Genomic DNA, 12351 nt, shown 5'->3' with positions numbered 1-12351 from the left:
CCTCTCAGCGCCTCGGCGTCTCCAGACCTAAAATGAGGATAAAACACCTACCTTTCAGGAAGGGGGGATGTGAAGACTAAACAAGCCAATAAATGTAAAAGGTGTTCAAGACACAGTAGCCCGTTAGAATTAATTACTACGAATTTTACGACCAACCCCAGGCCCCAAACCAGGATCGCCGGAGACGCCGGCCCTCAGCAGAAAAAAGACGCCGCAGTTTCCAGCCCCGCCTCAGCCGCCAGCTTGCCAGAGCGTCCGCGGTCCGCATGCGCGCTGGTCACTTATAGCACGGATTGCGCTGGTGCAGGACCGTGAGGGTTTGCGCAGGCGCAGGATCTAGGTGGCGCGGGTCGCAAAGTTACGCGCAAGCGCGGCCGCCCAAGGAGGTCGAACGGGCGTCGTTGTCTAGGTCGGCCATGGCTGAGGCGTCGCGGTGGCACCGAGGCGGTGAGGGGTAATCCTAGGGAGTTGTAGGCAGGGCCGTTTTGGCAGTGACAAGTACGATGGAAGGAACTATGTAGCCCCGTATCTATTCATGAAAGACAGCACGTTTAGCCCTCACAGCCTCCCCTTGAGAAGGGGTGGGCAGGGGTCCCGTTTCACAGATGGGAAAACTGAAGCCTTGAGGCGATATGGCGCCCGCCCCTTGCCCGAGGCTCGAGCTGGGGTTTGTTACTCGATGCGTAGACACCGTCACTAGGCCATTCGGCGAAGTCCGTCTTTGATCTAGGGAGTATTACCTCCGTAGAAGAATCCCAGGTCGAGTCCTTTTTCCCCTCCAACAGAAGCCAGCCTTCCCAAGAAGCAATATAGAAGGTAGAGAATACGGTTAGGGACAGATGAGGGATTTTTTTTTTTTTTCTTTTTCCTTTGTGTGTGTGTGTGTGTGTGTGTGTGTTTTTCACTTTCAGACAGGACTTGTGAGAGAACGTCCGTGAAGTACATAAAATTCATTAGTGCTCAGTCATAAAATGACTGCCCGCTCACCCCTCATGGGAAGTGTGAGTAATTATTCCTCCTTCGCAAAAGTGAGAATAAAAAAATAACAAGTAGCCGTTAGAACTTTCCTTCACACAGTGCATCAGCTACAAGTGGCTGTGTTTTTCCATCATCGTTATTTATATACATTCTAAATTGCATAATAATGTAAGGAAACAATTTGTTTTGTGTCTCACAGGGACTCCGAAACCTAACCTGCATTACAGTAAGGAAGTAGAAATTAGAACCACACTTCAGGAATTGGCACTCTACTTTATTTTTTTAATAAACCTATGTATATGTAAGTATACAGATGTAGGTGAAGACACTGTTTGAACTAAGAAGTTTATGTGGAGGTGAAAAATAAAACATGTACTTTATAAAGCATAGGCTCTCAGACTAAGACTTCTAAAAAAAGTAACACATTTTAGACTTACCTTAAATTCATTTAGATTGACACTGTTTCCATCTCTTAAAGGGCAAAGCTTTAGGTCACAGGTGTAATGAAAAGCTTTCATAGTCAGTTGATAAAATTATGACTTTTGAGTTTTCAGTTCTATCTTAAATATAATTATGCCCTTGAGTTGGCAATTCTGATGTGATTTCTGTTAGAGCCACATGGATGCATTAGCTCAGTTTCATAGGTCATACTACAAATGAGGCCAAAGAAGTTAGTCTTGGTGTCTGCTTCTTTCCCTGAACTATTGTACAGTTTATAGTAAAATATGTTGGTGCAGAGTCACAGAACGTATCGATCAATGCAAATTTTTAAGGAGACTGGGAAAACCTCTCAATCTGCATTTCGCCTATCTGTGGGTCAAAAGCATTGACTAAATCTTTATCAAAGAGCATTTCATCAGGGGCGCCTGGGTGGCTCAGTGGGTTAAAGCCTCTGCCTTCGGCTCAGGTTATGATCCCAGCGTCCTGGAATCGAGCCCCATATCAGTCTCTCTGCTCAGCAGGGAGCCTGCTTCCTCCCTTCTCTCTCTGCCTGCCTCTCTGCCTACTTGTGATCTGTCTGTCAAATAAATAAATAAAATCTTAAAAAAAAAAAAGCATTTCATCATTAGAGTGCCCAACAAACAGTAGGTGTAAGGTCATTGGCCAGACTTCTCTCATGTTGATATGGCCTGCATACTGGCAATTACATATCAGTTAACTATTTGGTATCATAGGAGTGAGTTTGAGTCAGAGCTTGATTAAAAAGACAACTCTAGATCTTCTAAATTAAGACATCTTAGAATGGTTTTGAAATGCTTATTACAGAACATTCAGAGAATGGAAAAATACAAAAAGATCATAGTTTCATTATTCACAGACAACATACCTTTTTATAATTAGGAAAAATTGAAAGCAACTTAAATCTTCAACAGAGGATTTGTAAAAAAAAAAAAAAAAAAAAAAACCAAACAGGATTTGTTTAGCATTTTGGTATATACAGTGAAATAATATGGAATATTAAAGCATGGCATAGGCTCATGTGCCATAGAATAATGTTGAAGATAGATAATTGGTAAAAACTAAAAGTCTTCTAGATGAAAAAAAAAAAAAGAAACATATTTAGCCATATTAAAGAAAGACCGTGCTTTAGAAACCTATCCACCCACCCTAGAAAGAGAAAAAATACCAGTTAATGTTTTTTAAAATTCTTACCACGTGCGAAAACATGGATTTAAATGTTCCACATGCATTATCTCACTTCTCCTAACAAAACTATGAGGTAAGAGATGTTATGCCTATGATGGGACTCTGTTATTTGTTTGAATTCAAAATCCAAAGCTTTATTCACTATATTATACTGTCTACTCTCAAAATAGAGAAAAAGCTTGCAGAATAGTATGTATAATGTGGTCTTTTTTTTTTTTAATATTCTATTTATTTATTTATTTGACAGACAGAGATCACAAGTAGGCAGAGAGGCAGGCAGAGAGAGAGAGGAGGAAGCAGGCTCCCTGCTGAGCAGAGAGCCTGATGCAGGACTCGATCCCAGGACCCTGGGATCATGACCTGAGCCGAAGGCATAGGCTTTAACCCACTGAGCCACCCAGGCGCCCTGGTCTTGTTTTTTTAAAAATAAACTTGTTTTCTTTATAAATGTGTAGGCATATAGAAAAATCTGAAGAATATGTGTTAAGCCTAATTCTAGCAGTGGAATTATGGAAACTTCTTATTTTGTATATTTCTATTTTCTTTTTTTAAATCTTATAATTAGTCAAGAAGAATTTGAATTTTCAAAACAAAATTGGGAATAAAATTTAGCTAATTTTTAATCCTGATAAACTGAGTTTTTAAAAATAAATTTTTAAACAAAAATTCTTCTCCTTAGTGACTTTTGGGATGGTAAACCCACATATGTATTACTTAAACAAAGTTATGTCATCTCTATTTTTGGACACTTCTGTGCCTGGTGATGAAAGAACCAACTTTAAGTCTATTCGCAGCATAACTGATTTTTGGAAGGTAAGGTATCATGCGACAGAGAATGAAGTAGCTTTTGGTATTGCATAAACAAACTCATGGCACACATAATAGGCACTGGAGACATATTTGGTGAAGGAATGAGTGAAAATGGATATCATTTCTTTAAACTTTTAGAATCAGTAAGTATATATTGAGATCCTATGCTTTCAGTGTAATAGAGTTCTTAGAACTTTAAAAAAATTACACTTTTTAAAAAAGATTTTATTTATTTGAGACCGAGAGATTAAGCATAAGGGAGAGGCAGACTTCCCAATGAGCAGGGAGCCTGATTCGGGGCTTGATCCCAGGACCCTGAGATCGTGACCTGAACCGAAGTCAGCCAGTTAACCAACTGAGCCCCAAAGGTGTACTTTTTTTTTTTTAAGATTTTTTTTTATTTATTTGACAGAGATCACAAGTAGGCAGAGAGGCAGGCGGGGGGTGGGGGTTTGGGGGAGAAGCAGGCTCCCTGCTGAGCCGAGAGCCCAATGCGGGGCTTGATCCCTGGACCTGAGATCATGACCTGAGCTGAAGGCAGAGGCTTTAAACCACTGAGCCACTCAGGTGCCCCCAAAAGTACTTTTTTTGAAACATTATTGTTGCATTTGGAAAACAGTAGACTTGCTGCTTATGTGGGTTAGGATCCATGTCAAACTAATTGTGTATAGTGAAAATTATTTAAAAATCCTTAAATGGGGGTCCCTTGCTGGCTCAGTTGGAAGAGCATGCAACTCTTGATTTCGAGGTAATGGGTTTGAGTCCTACTTTGGGTGTAAAGATTACTAAAAAAAAAAAATCCTTAAATGGCCCATAAAGTGAAATATATATATAATTTTGGTATACAGTCTTGTACTGTATGTATTAGAGTAATGTGCAGTATGTAATCAAGTAAAAAATAAAAGAGTATATATGCAAAATATAACTTCATAGTGTTTTTAATTATGTGAGAGTATTCCTTCAGCTTTGGAACAGGTTTTTTTTTTTTTTCCATTACATTTAACTTAACAAGATGCTCACATTATTATGAGAGAACAATTAAGAGAACAGAAGTTTTGGGTATCCCAAGTCACAGACATTGGGACATATAAGGAAGGTTTTCCAGAGGTGATGTGAATTCACTTGCATTTTAAAGGATGAGTAACAAGAGGGCATTCTAGGATGGAGAAATAATATATGCTATAAGTAAATCTACATCTGGAGTTGTGCTTGGCATTAGGAATATAGAAGATGAGGTGGAAAAGGCCAAACTCTGAGTTGAACAAAGGTCAGATCATGAATGCCATGCTAGGAACCTGAAACTTAAGAAGGAGGCAGAGTCACTTCCTGAGAGAGAGGGGAAGTTTTGAGATGAGAGCAGATGATTAGAGGTCATTGGTTTAGGCCAGGTGAAATATAAAAAAGGAGATTTTCCCTGAGACTAGAAGTGGAGTTCACCCTGCTTTTTTATTGTGCTGCCTTGAAGTATACATGGCCAATGGCAAAGAAGACAAAGGCAGGAAAGGAAAAACTGAACCCTGGGTTTGGGATCTCTTAGAATGGCAGAGCCAGGAAAGAGTAGCAGTCACCACCGCTGGAGCTGGTGGGGGAGGAGAACACAGACAACTTTGAGGGCAAGTGATGAGTTGCAGCTATAACAAACATGAGTATGTGGCTATGGATTTATATACTCATGTATTAGGGGACAGTTTTCAATACACCCTTCATATAAGAAAGGGAGAAGAAGAATTGTGGAATTAAGTGAATTAATATTTGTAAAGTGCTAGAACAGTGCGTAGTACATAAGGCTCAGTAAATATTAATCATCTTCATATCCTTTAATATTAATTGTGGCTTGGTCAGTAATTTTCATACTCGTCAAAATCACTGATTTTTATATTTTTAACGTAACATTATGAAGTAGATTCTGTTACACAACTGACATGAAAATATTTTTCCCATAAAATTTATCTTTCTATATGAAGTTTATGGAAGGACCCCTTTTGGAAGGTCTGTACTGGGACGCATGGTACACTAACAAGACGTTGTATGATTTAAAGAACAGCAGTCGCATCTACTATGAGAACATACTCTTAGGAGTCCCCAGAGTCCGTCAACTAAAAGTCCGCAGCAACACATGCAAGGTCTATTCATCCCTTCAGTCTTTGATGGATGAATGTTATGACAGATACACTTCTAAAAATGAAGACCTAGCTGATTTTGGCCTTCAAGTGGAAACTGAGTAAGTAATATAAAATTACATGTAACTTTTCCTAGCATCTTACCATTGTATCTTTAAAAAATTAGGAAAATATGTATATTTTCCAATACCAACAGTTGGTCTGGCAGGTAAGGAGACTTTCAATAATAGTAGCAAAGGAAGGAGCAGTGTTTAGAAAAGTAAGAGTGAACCTGTTATTTTGTTTACCAAAGAATATGAAGAGTATTCTCTTTTCCTTACTGGAATATATGAAGTGCTAAGTCATTATGAACATAAGGTAAAGTATCCGTTTTTGCTTTTACAATACTCAAATCAGATTTTCTGTCTCAGACCAGCCTCTCTCAAACATATCCCAAAACTTCTTGGGACCCCTACAGAGTGTGCTAGGTGTGCTCTGCCACTTTCCTCCTTTCTCACTCTGACTTCAGTGATAACTTCTGTTACTGCCAATACAGAAAAGGAGCCATTATGCTCCAGAGGCACCACATCTGATGATGCCTACCAAAGATACTATAGCAGTGTTCTCCAAACTGGCTCAAGCTAATGCTGGTGTACACTCATGTCTATACTGAAAACAGGACACCCAAAGCCAGAAGCTGCTGGTATCATTGCTTTTACAGTCCTGTGAAAATCATAGGCGGCAGAGAATGAATTTTTTTAATTTAATATTTATTGAATGATACAAATACAATTCTCAGAAACAGCCTGCATGAGCTTTTTTAGTTGTTTCTTCTGGTGTACTTTCTATTCCTAAATAATGTGCTTCTACTGCTATTACTTGATTTTACAGAGTTTTTTTTTGTATCTTTTGTATCTTTTGTCTCCATCATGAAAGGTGTCTATCGTGTGCCCTTCCCTCTACACACACACACACACACACACACACACACACACACTTCCCATTTCTCTTAGCCTGTAGTTAGATCATAATTTTCGTTAATCATTAGTGTTTATATTATAAATATGAGCAATGATTACATTTCTTTTCTTCAACTACCTCTCCTGTAGCACCAGGACTAATCACTACTTTACAGTTTTTGTTGATTTGTTTTTTCTTTGTGTAAGTTTTCAGTTATAATTTAGGATAGCAAAGTACCTATTTAATTCTTAGAAATCTAATGAACTCATAAGTATGGTGACATTCTCTTAGGTATTACTGTACTATATACTATTTCTCTTTCAATGAAAAACTACAAAATAAATCAGTTATTCAATTGCACATCTTAAATGTGCAAATTTTTTGTTTTGGAATCCAAAAACTAATCTGTTAGGTATTCTATTATTCTAAATTCTCATAACAACTAAAAGTAATTTAAATATCAAAACTACATACTTGGAATTATAATACTTGTTATTCCCTAACAACCAAAATAAGAATCAATCTGTGCTTGTTTGTCTATCTAAAATGTAACATTCTCTAATTAAAAACATCATTAAGAAATTGGAAGTAGGAGAGAATTGGTGTAACAAATGTTCTCATTTCAATTTAACAACCATGTGGAAAACACTCATAAATAAAACAATGGAATTTTCATTAAATCTGAGTATTTTTTCTTAGTGGTATCACTTTTTCCTTCTCCTAAAAACAAACATAGTATTTTCAATAGAAAAACAATTTTAAGCAATGCACCTTTGGATAATCATTCAAATCTGTTTGGGGAGGCTGAACGGGGACTGAAATGAGGAGTCAAAGCTTTATTTTTTGATATCCCATAATTAAAAGTAGAAAGGATAGGGGTGCTTGGGTGGCTCAGTTGGTTGAGCACAGGACTCTTGATATCAGCTCAGGTCATGATTTCAGAGTCATGGGATCCATCCCCACGTCCTGCTCCACGCAGAGCACCCATGGAGCCTGCTTAGGATTTCCTCTCCCTCTCCCTTCCCCCAAACTTACATGTATTTGTAAACTCACTCACTCTCTCTCTCAAAAAAAGTAGAAAGTAGGGGCACCTGGGTGGCTCAGTGGGTTAAGCCTCTGCCTTCAGGTCATGATCTCAGGGTCCTGGGTTCGAGCCCCGCATCGTCTCTGCTCAGCAAGGAGCCTGCTTCCCCACCCTCTCTGCCAGCCTCTCTGCCTACTTGTGATCTCTGTCTGTCAAATAAATAAAATCTTAAAAAAAAAAAAGTAGTTATAGACTTTGTTAAAATAAGATACCTATTGGTGCCCCTGAGTGGCTCAGTCAGTTAAGTGCCTGCCTTCAACTCAGGTCACAATCCGGTGGTCCTGGGACTGAGTCCCACATAAGGCTCCCTGCTCAGTGGGGATCCTGCTTCTCTCTCTCTCCTGCTTCCCCTGCTGTGCTCTCTCTCTCTCTCTCTGTGTCCAATAAATAGATAAAATCTTAAAAAAATATATCAATTTAACTATATAGACTTTGTAAGAAAGGTCTTATATGTGACCTGTAGAAGGCAGACTATGAAGCCCCTCTTTTAATGTACAGAGACAGATATTTATGAATAACATCCCTTGATATTTTTGTCCTACAAAAAGAAAAATTTCATAAGACAACAGAAACGTGTATTAAAAAAACTCAGCCATGGTTTTCTAGATTGTAAGTTCCCTGAAGCAACAGATGATTTTTTTAAAAAACTTTTCTGGTATGCCTGGGTGACTCCGTGGGTTAAACATCTACCTTCTACTCAGGTCATGATCCCAGGATCCTGGGATCTAGTTCCACATCAGGCTCCTTGCTCAGCAGGGTGCCTGCTTCTCCCTCTGCCCCTCCCCCTTACCCCTGCTCATGCTTTCTCTCCGACAGGTAAAGAAAATAAATAAAATCCTTTAAAAAACAACAACAACAACAACACCTTTTCTCATAGCATCTGGTCCAATGTGTTGCCCATACTGAACACTAAAAAATGAAAACGTACTAAATAATCTTCTTAATCCTTAACTCATTGTCTTGCTCCAAAATTACTATAAAACTTTTGAACTTAATACTGCCTGTTTTTTTTTAATGTTAGCTTAAATTCTTAGAATACATCTCAGTCAGGCTTTCTTGTGTCTCCATTATTCTTTTTATACCTAACAGATGGAAGTATGCTCCTCCTGATAGTACCTCCCCTTGGCACTGGGGATTTGTTGGTGTTTACCGAAATGGGGGATTTATTTTCACTTTATCAAAATCAAAATCTGAAACGAAAAACAAGTTCATTGACCTTCAACTGAACAGCTGGATCACAAGAGGGACTAGAGTTATTTTTATTGATTTTTCATTATACAATGCTAATGTAAACCTGTTTTGCATTATCAGGTAAGTGACTCAAAACCTCTTTATTACTCTCTTGAATTTAAAAAGCCTTCAGAGGGGCACTTGGCTAGTTCACTCAGTAGAGCATGGGACTCTTGGTCTCAGCGTCATGAATTTGAGCCCTACACTGGGCATGGAGCCTACTTGAAATACATACATACCTACATACATACATGGCATCCAGAGCCCTCATTAGGGTTTCCAGTTCGTGTGTGTTTGTACTGAGATTAAAATCATAAGCCTCAGGGGTGCCTGGGTGGCTCAGTCAGGTAAGCTTCTGACTCCTGATCTCATCTCAGACCTTGATCTCACAGTTGTGAGTTTAAGCCCCACCTTGGGCTCCATGCTGGTCCTGGAGCCTACTTAAAAACAAACAAACAAACACCACAGGGTCGCCTAGATGGCTCAGTCGGTTAAGCATCTGCCTTCAGCTTAGGTCATGATTCCAGGGCCCTGGGATCAAGCCCTACATCAGGCTCCCTGCTACTTGGGAGCTTCTCCTCTGCCTGTCCCTTCCCCTGCTTGTGCTCTCTCTCATTCTTGTTCTCTCTCTATCAAATAAATGTCTTTAAAAAAAAATCATACATCTCAAAATAAATATAATGTAGTTATGCCAATAATGAATGAGATGGTAAAACAACATCCTATTCATTGTTTCATTGTTTTGGAATATATTCAAGAAAATGGAGAATTACTTAACATACAATATATTTTTTTAACATTTTATTTATTTATTTATTTGACAGAGAGAGAGATTACAAGTAGGCAGAGAGGCAGACAGAGAGAGGGGGGAAACAGGCTCCTTGGTGAGCAGAGAGCCCGATGCAGGGCTCGATCCCAGGACCCTGAGATCATGACCTGAGCCGAAGTCAGAGGCTTAACCCACTGAGCCACCCAGGCACCCCAACATACAATATATTTTATATTAGGGATATGTAGTCTTAGTCTACACCTGTGCAGATCTCACTTTTAGTCTTGATTTCTACCTCTAAATCAGATCATTTAAAATTTATTGATTTCCTTGCAGTATAAGCTTCTTTATTATGGTATTAATTTTTGTCTCAAGAATGAACAATTTTTTTTAAAGATTTTATGTATTCATTTGACAGAGAGATCACAAGTAGGCAGAGAGGCAGACAGAGAGAGAGAAGAAAGCAGGCTCCCTGCTGAGCAGAGAGCCCAATGCGGGGCTCGATACCAGGACCCTGAGATCATGACCTGAGCCGAAGGCAGAGGCCTAATCCACTGAGGCACCCAGGTGCCCCAAGAATGAACAATTTAAATATCAAACAATATATAACAGTAGCTAGCATCCTAGAAATGATTACAGCCTATGGTGATTTGCAAAAATGGACCCAATTCTTCACACCTTTGCCATGTAAGCTTGCAATGCTCTGCCGCACAGGGATGGGTGCATTTAACAAGCACCCATTTAACCAAGCTCAGCCTTGGATTTTTTGTTGTTTTGTTGTTGTTGTTTTAATTTTTTATCATTTAAATTCAATTAATTAACATATAATGTATTACTAGTTTCAGAGGTAGAGTTCAGTGATTCATCAGTTTTATATAATACCCAGTGCTCATAACATCACATTCCCTCCTTAATGTCCATCACCCAGTTGCCCCATTCCCCCAACCTGCTCACCTCCAGCAATTCTCAGTTTGTTTCTAATGATTAAGAATCTCTTACGGTTTGTCTCCCTCTCTGATTTCGTCTTGTTTTATTTTCCCCATCTTCCACTATACTCCTCTTAAATTTCACATATAAGTGAGATCATATAATTGTCTTTCTCTGATTGACTTATTCCTTTTAGCATAATACCGTCTAGTTCCATTCACATCATTGCAAATGGCAAGATTTCATTCTTTTTTGATGACTGAGTAGTATTCCTGTGTGTGTGTGTGTGTGTGTTTCAAATCTTCTTTATCCATTCCTCTGTTGATGGACATTTAGGCTTTTTCCATAGTTTGGTTATTGTGGACATTGCTGCTATAAACATTGGGGTGCACGTGTCCCTTTGGATCACGACATTTGTATCTTTGGGGTAAATCCCTAGTGCAATTGGTGGGCCATAGGGTAGCTCTATTTTCAACTTTCTGAGGAACCTCCATACTGTTTTCCACAGTGTTTGCACCAGCTTCCATTTCCACCAACAGTGGAGGAGGATTCCCCTTTCCCTGCACCCTCGACAACACCGGTCATTGCTTGACTGGTTAATTTTAGCCACTCTGACTGGTGTGAGGTGGTATCTCACTGTGGTTTTGATTTGTATTTCCCTGATGCTGAGTGATGTTACACTTTTTCATGTGACTTTGGCCATTTGGATGTCTTCTTTGGAGAAATATCTGTTCCTGTCTTCTGCCATTTCTTGATTGGATTATTTGTTCCTTGGGTGTTGAGTTTGATAAGTTCTTTTTTTTTTAAGATTTTATTTATTTGTCAGAGAGCGCAAGCAGGCAGAGGCAGAGAGAGAAGCAGACTCCCCGCTGAGCAAGGAGCCCAATGCAGGACTCGATCCCAGAACCCTGGGATCATGACCTGAGCCAAAGGCAGCTGCTTAACCAACTGAGCCACCCAGGAGTCCCGAGTTTGAAAAGTTTAATATAGATCTTGGATACTAGCCCTTTATCTGATAAGATGTTTTCAAATATCTTCTCACATTCTGTTGGTCATCTTTTGGTTGACTGTTCCTTTGCTCTGCAAAATGTTTTTATCTTGATGAAGTCCCAATAGTTTAATTTTGCCTTTGTTTCGCTTCCCTTTGGAGATGTGTCTAGTGAGAGGTTGCTGCAGCTGAGCTCAAAGAGTTTGCTGCCTGTGTGCTCTCCTCTAGGATTTTGATGGATTCCTGTCTTACATTTAGGTCTTCCATCCATTTTGAGTCTATTTTGTGGATGGTGTAAGAGAATGGTCCAGTATCATTCTTCTGCATGTGGCTATCTAATTTTCCCAACACAATTTGTTGAAGGGACTTTCTTTTTTCCATGGGAAATTCTTTCCTGCTATGTCAAAGATTAGTTGACCATAGAGTTGAGGGTCTGTTTCTGGGTTTCTTCCGTTTCTGTTCCATTGATCCATGTGTCTGTTTCTGTGCCAGTACCATACTGTCTTGAATATGACAGCTTTGTAATAGAGCTTGAAGTCCAGAATTGTGCTGTCACCAGCTTTGGTTTTCTTTTTCAACATTCCTCTGGGTATTTGGGGTCTTTTCTGGTTCCATACAAATTTTAGGATTATTTGTTCCAGCTCTGTGAAAAAAGTTGATGGTATTTTGATAGGGATTGCATTGAATGTATAGATTGCTCTAGTTAGCATAGACATTTTAACAATATTTGTTCTTCCAGTCCATGAGCATGGAATGTTTTTCAATTTCTTTGTGTCTTCCTCAATTTCTCTCATGAGCGTTCTATAGTTTTCTGAGTACAGATCCTTTGTCTCTTTGTTTAGGTTTATTCCTAGGTATC

The 12351-nt window shown here is 39.1% G+C and overlaps 1 protein-coding gene across 1 annotated transcript in view; it reads left to right on the top strand.

Moving 5' to 3' along the window:
- Positions 1 to 416: 416 nt before the first annotated feature.
- Positions 417 to 12351, top strand: part of PKD2L2 (polycystin 2 like 2, transient receptor potential cation channel) — a gene marked incomplete at both ends in the record, with an annotated part of 42096 nt that continues 30161 nt past the window's right edge. The window contains 5 exons of the mRNA XM_080804848.1: positions 417 to 447; positions 1178 to 1279; positions 3305 to 3438; positions 5400 to 5656; positions 8668 to 8889. Of these exons, the coding sequence (XP_080660974.1) occupies positions 417 to 447; positions 1178 to 1279; positions 3305 to 3438; positions 5400 to 5656; positions 8668 to 8889 (746 nt within the window). The remainder of the gene's footprint in view (positions 448 to 1177; positions 1280 to 3304; positions 3439 to 5399; positions 5657 to 8667; positions 8890 to 12351) is intronic.

Source organism: Martes martes (genome assembly GCF_963455335.1).
Source record: "Martes martes genome assembly, chromosome: 5".
In the NCBI taxonomy this organism is placed as follows: Eukaryota; Metazoa; Chordata; class Mammalia; order Carnivora; family Mustelidae; genus Martes; species Martes martes.
This window is presented reverse-complemented; position numbering and strand designations above follow the sequence as displayed.